The sequence below is a fragment of the Aspergillus bombycis genome, assembly GCF_001792695.1.
Source record: "Aspergillus bombycis strain NRRL26010 chromosome Unknown contig00178, whole genome shotgun sequence".
NCBI classification, from domain to species: Eukaryota; Fungi; Ascomycota; class Eurotiomycetes; order Eurotiales; family Aspergillaceae; genus Aspergillus; species Aspergillus bombycis.
In genome coordinates, this window is record NW_019170180.1 from 32,219 (window position 1) to 44,363 (window position 12,145).

The 12,145-nt window shown below is 49.3% G+C and overlaps 3 protein-coding genes across 3 annotated transcripts; 2 read left to right on the plus strand and 1 right to left on the minus strand.

Moving 5' to 3' along the window:
* Window positions 1-4,764: 4,764 nt before the first annotated feature.
* Window positions 4,765-7,017, plus strand: ABOM_011623 (catalase/peroxidase; the record flags this gene model as incomplete). Its single annotated transcript, XM_022538751.1, has 1 exon — window positions 4,765-7,017. One exon carries the CDS (start codon window positions 4,765-4,767, stop codon window positions 7,015-7,017), a length of 2,253 nt encoding a protein of 750 aa, XP_022383502.1.
* Window positions 7,018-7,664: 647 nt separating this feature from the next.
* Window positions 7,665-9,495, plus strand: ABOM_011624 (MFS transporter; the record flags this gene model as incomplete). The annotated part of the gene is made up of 7 exons (XM_022538752.1): window positions 7,665-7,816; window positions 7,884-8,221; window positions 8,280-8,450; window positions 8,504-8,900; window positions 8,959-9,111; window positions 9,159-9,233; window positions 9,300-9,495. 7 exons carry the CDS (start codon window positions 7,665-7,667, stop codon window positions 9,493-9,495), a joined length of 1,482 nt encoding a protein of 493 aa, XP_022383503.1.
* A 392-nt stretch (window positions 9,496-9,887) lies between these two features.
* ABOM_011625 (glycoside hydrolase family 76 protein) lies at window positions 9,888-11,329 on the minus strand (the record flags this gene model as incomplete). The annotated part of the gene is made up of 3 exons (XM_022538753.1): window positions 9,888-10,469; window positions 10,547-10,996; window positions 11,075-11,329. The coding sequence occupies 3 exons, from the start codon at window positions 11,327-11,329 to the stop codon at window positions 9,888-9,890; spliced, it is 1,287 nt and encodes a 428-aa protein (XP_022383490.1).
* Between the last annotated feature and the right edge of the window lie 816 nt (window positions 11,330-12,145).

Here is a 12,145-nt window from a genome sequence, read left to right on the forward strand (position 1 = left end):
CGCTGTAGCACGCCCAAGCTAGATTTTGAGCAACAACTACCGAAAATCTTCTGGATCCCTCTGGTTATAGAGGGAAAAGGACAAAGGATCGAAAACAAAAATTAAAAACAGTAAAAAAAAAAAGGAAAGGGAAAAAGACAGTCAGCATCAATAGCTTCTGGGAGACAAAGAATTAGAAAAATAAAATTAGAATAAAATTCAAGCCCTAACTCATATTGCCCCTAAATCCCCTAGCAACTATTGGTCAATTAACACCTGTCTCCTAAATGTTCCAGAAAAGGCACGGAACCTTTGAGGCATATCCCCTAAAGCTAATCTTTCCATAAAGAAGTATTGAGTTAATTCCCCTGATAAGACTGTCCAACGCCTATTTGACGATCCAGAGACTGGTGCAGGTGGATCCATCATCTGATGAGGACCAATCCATGGCCACCGTGGAGCCCATTCTCCACCATCTCTTTTAATTTTATTCTTCGGGTTAGTGAAACGGTTGAGTGTTGGGTTTTCAATTGGGATTGCAGAATGAACTCCGGAGGAGAGCGTCTCTGGATCATACTGATAGGTCATCGGACGTACTCATTACATAGGAATTAGATAGGTACGAAAAGAAAAACACGGTTCTCCTGAGATGATTCGCACGGAACTTCCCCTTTCTTTGCCCTGTCGATCCGATACTTCTTTGGGGACTCTTTTTTCGTTTTTAACTTTCCCTTCTCAACGTTCTTTTAGCCGCAAGCGCTACCGCCTCAGCAGATTTCGCCTCAGCAAAAATTCCATTTGCCTCTTAGGGTTAAGATTCTGACACAGCAGAGTTTCGCTAGGAGTGTTTTTCCTGGACTGAGCCACAAAATTCGATAGTACACGTGGCGAAGGAAGACGCCGTCTGAGGTGGACTGCCTATTGTCGTGAAACCCAAGGGTTTTAGCAGAAATTTCCAGGGAGACAATGTAGTATGCCGAGGCTGGGATAATTTATAGGGCTCCAGTATCACGAGATATCTTCACATGATCTTTGAAGATCCACGATGTCTTTCATCTTCGTTTTTTTTTTCTTTCTTAGAATCGTTTAAACGAGAAGGGCCTTCACAAAAAGTAATATTGGCCTATTACATTGTGTGAATATGCGATGACCCCCTTGCTAGACTGAGAGGAAATTTCCAGTACATAGTCAAGTAGATCTACTGTATTACGGAGTAAATCCCTAGCAAATCTTTTTCAGAAGACAGATACTGGTCCACCGTAGCCGCCATTAAAGCTAAGTTAATTAGTTATATAACTAGGGATCCTCACGAAAAATTATCTAGAAGCACATGTCACACAGGCAAGAAAGTTTAACGCTTTACGACGGTTACTTCTATTATCCCATATCAACTCGTTTTTTGTCGCCCGTCTTTATCATTCCTTTGTCCATTCAGGTCCCTGATACACCATAGGAATGAATGTATTTCGATTTGCTTGTTGAAAATGCTTGTTGCGGTTGCCACTGCCCAAAAATATTCGAAACTTCACGTAGCGGCAAGGAAAGCAAGGAGGGGAGTATTTGTGACGATGACTGTGCCTAATCCACTAGGGTCCAAAAGATACCCCACAATGCAGTGGATGAGGTACGATCAAGATAATTGAACAGACCACGGCCTAAGGTCAAAAATACAAAATCCTGTAGGTGAGAGAATCTTAACAAGACAATGACTATACTCGCCTTCGGGACAGCCCTAAGCGCAGTCGGTGATGAGCCGATGATTGCCTAGAAGCAGGTAGAAAGAAAGAATAGTACCCAGTAGACAAGCATTGTGAAAATATAGGTATACTGATGTATATCACCCATGAAGTCCGCTTCCTGAACAGCCGTGGTAGTTTAATAGGCTGTTTACACAATTCTGATCCTTCATAGGCGATGGGCCCATTTCACCGAGCCCTACACAACGGGGACGAGGATCATACTAATATCACCGCCTCCAATCCCTTCCACAGCTCATCCAAGGGAATAAGCATAGTCATGTCTTCCCCTTGCATCATCTTGTTTCGCTATAGCTGCCCGATCAAAACCTTATCCGTTGAAGACAGATCAAGCTTCTCATGTCTCAGTTTGGCAAAAAATATAGATACAGTGTGCCTTTTCAAGGGTCTTAGCCCGTTCGGAATGTAATACTGCAGGTTTTTTCTATTTATTCTTTTATTTTCGATTATAATATCCCGAGATTAGACAAATGAAAGTCATTCGGACAACTTGTAGTTACATTACGCTGCATTTGATACCAGGTCGTAGGCAAGAGTCAAGAATTGTCTTTCGGAACATTTCCGGGACAAAAATGATGTATCGGGAAAATCCCGAGCCAGCAAGATACAGTCCGCGAATTACTCCGAACTTCCATTTAGCAATTCTACACAATTTGGGTATCTGCTAACCGAATACATTGTATAGATTCGTTTTTAGCTTTCCTCTACAGAGAGTAGGAATAGTCCGTTTAGCTACGTTGTCTTCATATTGAGTCCAACTGCCGATCCGATTCAGGATTTGATACTAGCTAGTATCATGATTGATAGGGATCTTTTACCTTCGACTAGACGGCTCATAATACAAGCAAGGATAAGTAATAAATTCTAATTGATGGCGGCGAGATCATTGCCAGCACCACTAGATGGTCGCTTAAACAACCCAGAAGATCTACCGGCAGCAGGCGTCGACAATATAAGTGGTGATTTTTCACGTGAAGAGCAGTCTGGACAACCCTGTGCACATTATTGTCTACGAGTAGGGGCACGTTGTAGCACAACTAGCTCCCAACATCTAAGATGACCTGCATGGATAGTTGGAGAGCAATGGCGGCGCCGATATTCGTCGGGTGTTCCATTAAGGCATGTTGATAACCAGAGCTGACAAAACTTTAGATATCGCCGATGCCACTTTGAAATTGGCTCAGTCATACAGTGTGAAACCGGGAGAAATCGAAAGGATTTCGGTAATCAGCCCTGAGCACTCCGAGTTCCTCCCTACCAGGTAGATCCAGTGATCTCATTTAGCTTCAATCTGATTACCTGCCAGCGGCTTTTAATCGGCGTTTTCTTGAGTATGAAGCCACTCATGCTAATAAATCAGTTCAAAACGTTCCTACTTGACCCTGATCTGTTAGGTGGGAACGCGGTGCGAGATACATATGTGGGCTTTGAACTGAGCGGCACATGATTGAGTTGTAGATTTGAGGGGCGAAGGGAGCTACAGTCGCAATAAGCTGGATCATAAGTATCGCAATGCCGCATAGCATCAAAGAGGTGGGAGTACCGAAGGTACTGTTTAGAGAAGATCCAACTTCAATGCATCATTAGACACATAGCTAGAACGGCTCATTTCGACACATGGAAGCATTGCCATAGCTACTACAGTGTGTGCAGACGGATTAGTCGAAGTGCAGGATTTCAAATATTCCAATTTCTATGGGACATTCTCCAAAGTTCTTCTGCATTGCTAAACATTCCTCATGTCCTGATTTGAGTATCGCCCCTACCCACTCCACGCCGAACAAGACTCAGACACCACAAGGCTAGCATCATACCGACTCGATCAGCCCACTTTTTCAGGACATAGGATACTCGGGTTCCGAGGCGGCCGAAGACTTTAGTCTAGTAATCCAGCCCCTTGAGGTCAGCGGCATTCCTAGTGATAAACCAGATAGTTTGGATCCATGCCATCCCGTCCAAAATGGGCGTTTACAAATCGGGGTCCCCATCCAAACGATTACCCATTTGGTTCCCCCCCATTAAACGTGTTCTAGACGCCCCGGCTGAATCCCACGTATGGTAGCAATGGTAGTATTCTAAGAGAAAGTAAACTAGCACGTCTATTACCGAGGGTTTTGAACGCTACCGAGGATGGCAGCTCGGCAACCAGGCATATTGATTCACTGCAGGGGTATTCGCGGAAGACTCCAGATCTACTCGATTCGATTCGTTTTTGTACTTAGAGTTACCTCGGTAGGTCTTAGTTGTGAAGTTTCAATACAGACTTTAGGACTCGCCTTCGAGAGCTGGATGCTGCCAAGACCACCTCGCCCTTGACCAAATCGAGTTAAACTTTCCTAATCCGCTTCGAAGGCAAATGGGGGACTGCTTATTAAATATCGATTCGAGACCAAGATGCTTGCTAACGTTCACTTAAGCTCCTACCACTGCTAAAGTTTCAGGCCGAAAACCGGCGCCTGATGCCAAATCTTTCTAATCTAAGCCATCTAGATCGTTGGTGGGGACTACTGCAAATCAGTCACTTGCAGATCACCTATTGAGTAATCGAGTTTCTTGTTATGTCAACAAGTCTTAGCTCATTGGTCCCTGGATAGAGCAATTTCTGGGACTGCCTATTCGTTCATGGTTTGTAGCCATCCTCAACACTGACTATGAGAGGGCCGATCCACTATACTGGCAGGCAGCACAGTTTACCTTCTGGTGGGACAGCTAATGACGTCGCCAGAATGCTTGAGCATGTCCCGGCGAATAAGCATCTATGGTCGAGAACCAGGAGGGTTTGAAAGCCAGAATCAATTCAGTGCCGGTGGGATTCACTCCGCTTTCGCTTGGATGATGAATACCTAGGGCACCTTACTAATGAATTCGTCGTCATGGTGGTGAAGAAACAATATAAAGACCATGGTTGTTCACCTCCAGCTGCTGGAATATCATGCATGAGACAATTGAATCCATCATAATTTCTTTCTTATACAATAAACAAGTTCAATCTTAACACGCTACAACTGAATCTCCAGTTTTGCCCATCATGGCAGAGAAATGTCCCTTCCACCAAGCCTCGAAGCCCAACGTTGCGGGCAGTGGCACCCGGAACCGCGACTGGTGGCCAGACCAGCTGAAGCTGAACATCCTCCGTCAGCACACAGCAGCCTCAAACCCACTGGATCCAGATTTTGACTATGCTGCGGCTTTCAACAGTCTGGATTACGATGCTCTGAAGAAGGACCTGCAGGATCTGATGACTGATTCACAGGACTGGTGGCCAGCGGATTTTGGCCATTACGGTGGCCTCTTCATCCGCATGGCCTGGCATAGTGCGGGTACCTATCGCACCTTTGATGGTCGTGGTGGTGGTGGGCAAGGTCAACAACGGTTCGCGCCACTCAACAGCTGGCCGGACAACGTGAGTCTCGACAAAGCTCGACGCCTGCTTTGGCCTATTAAGCAGAAGTATGGTAACAAGATCTCCTGGGCCGACCTGATGATCTTGACGGGCAACGTGGCCCTAGAGTCTATGGGCTTCAAGACATTCGGATTTGCCGGTGGCCGTAAGGATACTTGGGAAGCGGACGAATCTGTATACTGGGGTAGGGAGACCACATGGCTCGGGAATGACGTGCGGTATTCCCACGGGTTTGCCGGATCTTCCAAGCATGGTGCTGTTATCGCCGATGAAGAACCCCATCGCGATATACATTCTCGCGAACTGGAAAAGCCGCTCGCAGCTGCTCATATGGGCTTGATTTATGTGAATCCGGAAGGACCCGATGGAAACCCCGACCCAGTCGCTGCAGCTCGGGACATTCGTACCACGTTCGCTCGCATGGCAATGAATGATGAGGAAACCGTTGCATTAATTGCCGGGGGTCATACTTTTGGAAAGACACACGGCGCGGCTTCCTCGGACCACGTTGATGCTGAGCCAGAGGCTGCTGGCCTAGAGGCACAGGGCTTTGGTTGGCAGAACAGCTACGGCTCCGGAAAAGGCGCGCATACCATTACCAGTGGTCTGGAAGTAACCTGGACAAAGACTCCAACCCAATGGAGCTTGAACTTTCTCGAGTACCTGTTCCGCTTCGAATGGGTGCTGACCAAGAGTCCTGCGGGCGCGCACCAGTGGGTAGCCAAAGACGCAGATGCCTTTATCCCGGATGCATACGATTCATCCAAGAAGCACCGACCACAGATGCTCACCACCGACCTGTCTCTGCGATTCGATCCTGCTTACGAGAAGATCTCGCGCCGCTTTCTGGAGAATCCAGATCAGTTTGCAGACGCTTTCGCGCGGGCCTGGTTCAAGCTGACACATCGGGACATGGGGCCGCGTGCTTGCTATATCGGCCCTGAGGTCCCCGCGGAAGAGCTGTCCTGGCAGGATCCCATCCCTGCAGTAAGCCATCCGGTGATTAATGACACCGATATTGCCGCACTCAAGCGGGATATTCTCGCAACGGGTGTCGACTCTTCGAAGTTCATCTCGACTGCTTGGGCATCAGCATCGACTTTCCGGGGCAGTGACAAGCGTGGCGGCGCCAATGGTGCGCGTATTCGCCTTGCCCCTCAGCGCGACTGGGAGGTCAATAACCAGCCATGGCTGGAGGCAGCATTGAAGGCCCTGGATGACGTCCAAAACAGATTCAACAGCGCCCAGAACGATGGAAAGCGAGTATCCCTGGCGGATCTCATTGTGCTCGCCGGCTGTGCCGCTGTCGAGAAAGCTGCCAGCGATGCCGGCCATAACATCACTGTGCCTTTCACGCCGGGACGCATGGATGCTTCGCAGGACCAGACGGATGTCGAATCATTCAGTCAAATGCAGCCCGTAGCAGACGGATTCCGGAACTATGGCTCCTCTCCTGCTCGGGCGCGAGCTGAGCACTATCTGGTTGACAAGGCGCAGTTGCTCACTCTATCTGCGCCTGAAATGACGGTGCTTGTTGGTGGACTGCGGGCTCTGAATGCCAACTACGATGGTTCCGCCCACGGTGTGTTTACTACCCGGCCGGGCCACCTGACAAACGATTTCTTTGTCAATCTCCTCGATATGAACACCTCGTGGAAGGCATCAGGCCGTGACAGTGACATTTACGAAGGCACCGACCGTCGAACCGGCTCGAAGAAATGGACTGCTACCAGGGCCGATCTTGTCTTCGGATCTCACGCCGAGCTGCGCGCCATTGCCGAGGTGTATGGCAGCAGTGATGGAAAGGAGAAATTCGTGAATGACTTTGTTGCTGCTTGGGCGAAGGTCATGGACCTTGACAGATTTGATCTGAACTAGGACGTTTGGCTTATCTATTTTCAGCTTTTATGTACTGTTCCTGTTCTGTTTACTGGTGCTGCATGTACGTACGCTAATAGAATGTAATAAAATACCTACTTAGGCACGTGTATAGCTTTTATTATTGCTTTGCATTGCTTTCGGCTTCTGAAATCATAATATACCCTCGTCTAGGGCGAGCATTGGCATCATGTTGTGATTTTAACTGCCGACGAAGGAGCCACAATGTCCCTGTGCCTTTAATCTATTCTGATCAGAATGCCCAATCACAGCATGGATGGCGCCATAACGAAATGAGTTCGGCAATCGAGTTGTCCTTTTTATCTACTGTCTGAACTTACTTTTTCGCTTGGCTGGCGTTAGGGGATTTAGACTGTCCAGAGACTGACGTTTGGTCGGCATTGACGCGTCGATAGCTTGATTGCGCCATCAAGCCCCAGTCTCGCAGCATATCATGGATAAAAACTAGCCCAGACACAATATTCCTGTCAACAATAATGTAGAAAACTTATAAATATCATGTTACCGATCGGAAAGTTTCTATGAAAATGGTATCAGATCAAGAAAAGAACAATTGCTTACAGGGGGTTTCTCTAAGTAGTAAAATCACAAGAATACCCTAACTTCCCCCCCCCCGTCTTAATGCTATGATGTCTTTACCTGATCAACATTCCCCACTCGACAATGATCTACCACCAGAGAAAAAGATCATAACCGAAGTCTCCACGGATCAGGAGTCGTCGGATGAAGAAATTATCAAAGATTGGGATGATAAGGAGGAGAATGCGCTTCGTCGAAAGTGAGCAAACCGCATATACTTCCAGATAACCAAATGACTGACCACCAGACTTTTATCTTCGATGCAGAATTGACTTTATCCTTCTCCCCATTCTTGGCCTCGCCTTTTTTGCTCTCCAAGTTGACCGTGGAAACATCAGCGCTGCGCTCACGTCCACTATCACCGATGACCTGGGGATAACAACCAACCAGATTAATATCGGTACGCAATTGCTCTCGGCCGGTATTGTCCTCACAGAAATCCCGTCGAATATCATCCTTCAACGGATCGGCCCGCAGATATGGCTCTCGGTCCAGCTGTTCGCCTGGGGTCTTGTCGCGACCTTTCAGGCGTTCGTGCAGAGCTATCCTGCGTATTTAGTAACGAGGCTGTTGCTAGGACTGTTGGAGGGCGGCTTCATCCCTGGTACAGACGCTTACCCAAGACTTGATCGAAAGCAATGGAGCACTAATGGATGGACTAGGCGCGTTGTACTATCTTTCCACATGGTACAAGAAAGGCGAGACAAGCTTCCGCACCACCCTCTTCTTCTTCGGACAGATGTTCGCAGCAGCGACCTCGAGCCTTATATCCGCCGGCCTACTGACCCTAGACGGTAAACACGGGCTCTCCGGCTGGCAATGGATCTTTCTCAGTACGTCAATCCAGACCAACCCCGGCAGAATCACCTCGTTAACGATTTTACAGTCGAAGGCCTAATAACAATCTTCGCCGGCATCATCTTCACTCTCCTCGTCCCACCCAGGGCCGGCAACGGTTACGCTCTGATCGGCCTCAAGCGCTGGAGCTATTTCACCCCACGCGAGTCCCACATCATCCGCAACAGAGTCCTTCTGGACGACCCGCGCAAAGCCCGCGGCCATATCAAGATCACGGCCAAGGATATCTGGAACACCGTGCGCCAGCCGAACACCATCCAGCACTTTTTCATTACCCTCGTCGCCATGTCAGGGTTCCAGGGTCTGACGCAGTATACGCCGAGCATGATCAAGTCGTTTGGGTTCAGTGCCGTGCGGGCGAATGCGCTGGCGTCGGTGCCGATTTATTGCAGCATGGTGTGGTGTCTGGGGCTGTCTTATTTCGCGTAAGCTCCTCGCTGCGAACCTCCGTGTATTCTGAAATGGGGCTAATCGTTCGAACAGAGATCGCTCCGGACATCGAGGTCCCTTCGTTCTCCTCGCCATCACGTGGAATGTGATCTCGTACGCCTGTCTGCGCACGACGCCGTATTCCTCGTCGAGTTGGCATAAGTATGGTGTCGTCGCCGTAGCGAATGTATCCTATGCCAGCATGCAGTACGTTCATTTTCCCTCCCCGTTTCCCATGTCCTCAATACTCACAGGGTCAACAGTGTCCTAAACATCGGCTGGCTTTCCGTCTACTGCAAAACACCCCAAGAGCGAAGTGTCTCCATGGCGTATGTTTTACCTTTTCCGCACGTGGATTTCTTCTTCCGCTTGACACTGGCTAATGGTGATAACAGGTTGATCGTTATGGCGGCCAATTGTGCCGGTATCTCCGGATCGCAGATCTTCCGCACATCGGATAAACCGAGATATCTGCATGGCTTGACGGCTATTTGTGCCTTGGCCGGGGCGTCATGGGTATTGGCAGCAGCACTGGGAGTGCAGTATTATCTGAAGAGGAGAAAAGCCGGGGCAATTGGTAGTGGAGTATAGATTCCGCCGTGGAGGCACGGTATTATTGGACGAGTATGACGCGTAATGATCAAATATGTATATATCAGGTTCATAAACTCTTTGTTATTAGAGATTTAAGATAGAATCTGGGCTTTCTATCCGACATCTAGTTCGTTCCGCGTGCCGCAGGCACCAAGGGGCCAGTGTGTAGTATAGGTAGTATGGCAATCAGCACCCTAAAGAAAAGAGAAAAGAAAAGAAAAAAAAAAAAGGGGGGGGACAAAAGGCAATCAATGCCCAGATATACAGATCCCAACCCTCTCCCAAGCAACACCATGGAAAATGAAAATAATTATATACATACAATCAACCACGATACCAACCGAATCCTGCAACCCTGGATTTTACCGACAAATCCAGACTTGCTCGACTCAAGGCTTGACGAGCCAGCCGACCGAGCCCGTGATTCCGGCAATCATCATCACCATCAGGATCCAAGCGCCCGCTCGATCCGCCGTGGTAATTGGCTTCGGCTCCGAGGGATCCTTCTCCCCTCCCGCGGAAGGCACGTTGTGTTCCTTCGCGTCCGGGTTCGTATCGATCGTGTTGGGGGAGTCGGTTGCCATCAGCATCAGATTGGCCGTGACACCGCCCAGGGCCGACATTTGGGCTTCGAGGCCCTTGACTCCGTCGAACTGGTTAGCGCCCCAGGTGAGACCGCACAGATTGCTCTGGCCGTCGGATTGGCCGTTGCACATCTTGGAGATGGATTCAACCGACCCTTGCAGCTTTGGGGCGATCTGATCCTTGGTCGACGGCACAAGGATGGAGGTGAAAGCCAACCACATGGATAGGTAGCCCTTGAAACCGATCTGGTTTCGGTCGCAGGACATGATGGGCTCGCATGCGACTTCGGACATGGTATTGCCGCCGAATTTGTCCGGGAAGAAGACCTTGAGAGTCGTACCCAGCAGACCGTTGACCCGATTCAGCCATTTTTCCTCCCCGTTGGTCTGTATGGATTGTTAGCGAGATGACAGGCATTAGGGAGGATTACCAGGGTCCACTCGGCGACGGAAGAAGGACTTACGTAATTGTACAGGAAGGCCGCGCCCGACAAATAGGTCCCATAGTTGTAGGTCCACTGGAGATTGTCGGGACTCTTGCACTGATCGTCGTTGTTGACCGAATCATAGATTGTCCACTTGTTGACGTCCATCAGCCCCGACTTGGCCGACCAGTCCCAAATCTTCTCGGCCCATTCGGTATAGGTCTCATTTTTGGTAAATCGAGCCAACCGCGCGGCTAATTCGAACAGACCGCCGTTGGAGATGGCGTTCTTTAACTGATATCCAGCTTGGTAGGGCCAGACCTGCCAGCGCATACCACCCCCACAGGTTTGACCGTCCCAGCGCTCGACCTGCTCGTTGAAGACCGCACGCGCGAGGGAGGTCCACGAGGGTTTCCCCTCACGCTCGGGGAATCCGGCCTCAGACGCCGTGATAGCTGCCAGACCCCAGAACATTTGATCGTCGTTACCCTGGGTACGTGACGGTCAGCGGTTTTGCGCCCGAGGCAGAGTAAAGGCACCCGGAGGACGACGAGGACGACGACGTACCAGCCATTGACTGTAGTTTTGAGAGAAAAAGTCATAATTTTCGCCCGCTTGGAACATGAGATCATGCGACACCACCGAGTTCTGGCTGTCGTCGCCCGATGCTTGCCAGTATTGAATCAACGTCATGAACATACTTCCGGCGATATACCAGGTGTCCGTCAGCTTTCCCGGAATCCCCTCCGTCTGGTTCTGCTTGTAGAACTCCATCATCGGCGGGATAATTTCCTGGGCGCCTTTTTTTAATGAATCTGACATTCTGCGTTAGAGAACTCGGAGACCTGGAGCGCATGTTGGACAATTTCGCGACCGTGAAGAGGAAGGGTTTGGGGGTTGGAAAGAAGCATACCCTCATTGTTGGCGACAATTCCCAAGTCCGACCACGCGGTCTGGACGTGGAGAAAGAGGAATAACAAAGTGGCACATAGCTGTCGATTAGTGAGGTAGTGCATCCTCTCCGATGAATAAATTTTTGGGGAGGGGCAAGGAATTCAGTCAGTCAGTAAGCAGCAACACCGTAGTGACCGGAGACATCGAAAAAAGCTTGGAGAGAATTGCGAGAGGGAAAAGAACATCCCGCAAGGCTTAATTTAACTGACCCGTGCCAAGCGCAGTCATGGCCCCATCTTGACCTGACTAAGTCCCTATCATGATGGAGTCCATTGCAGTCCACGCTACCTTGGCAAGATCGGCCCTGGTGAAACGAGACCAATCATTCCCTCGGGTACGTCATCCAAGAGAAGTCTTAATGTTCCCCCTTCTTCGTCGTTGTCGTCGTGCACTCGAGATTTCTCTGCTTCGGGGCACTTGTTCGGTGGTTCCCTCTTGCCCGGGTGTCACCTGACTAGGGTTGAGGTTACATACAGGCGGGCAAACAGGATGGGAAAAAAAGAGAGCTTGACTGAACGAGAAAAAAAAAAAGAAAAAAAAAAAAAAAGGCCCTGAGGACCCTGTCTCCCTGTCGATCGTGGAGTCAGGGGTCTCTGGAGGGGACTGATTGCTTATTCAACGACCCATGCACAGAAAAATTGGATCCGTGCTCCCCCAACTGCGGGCTGTGATACGCTACTAGTC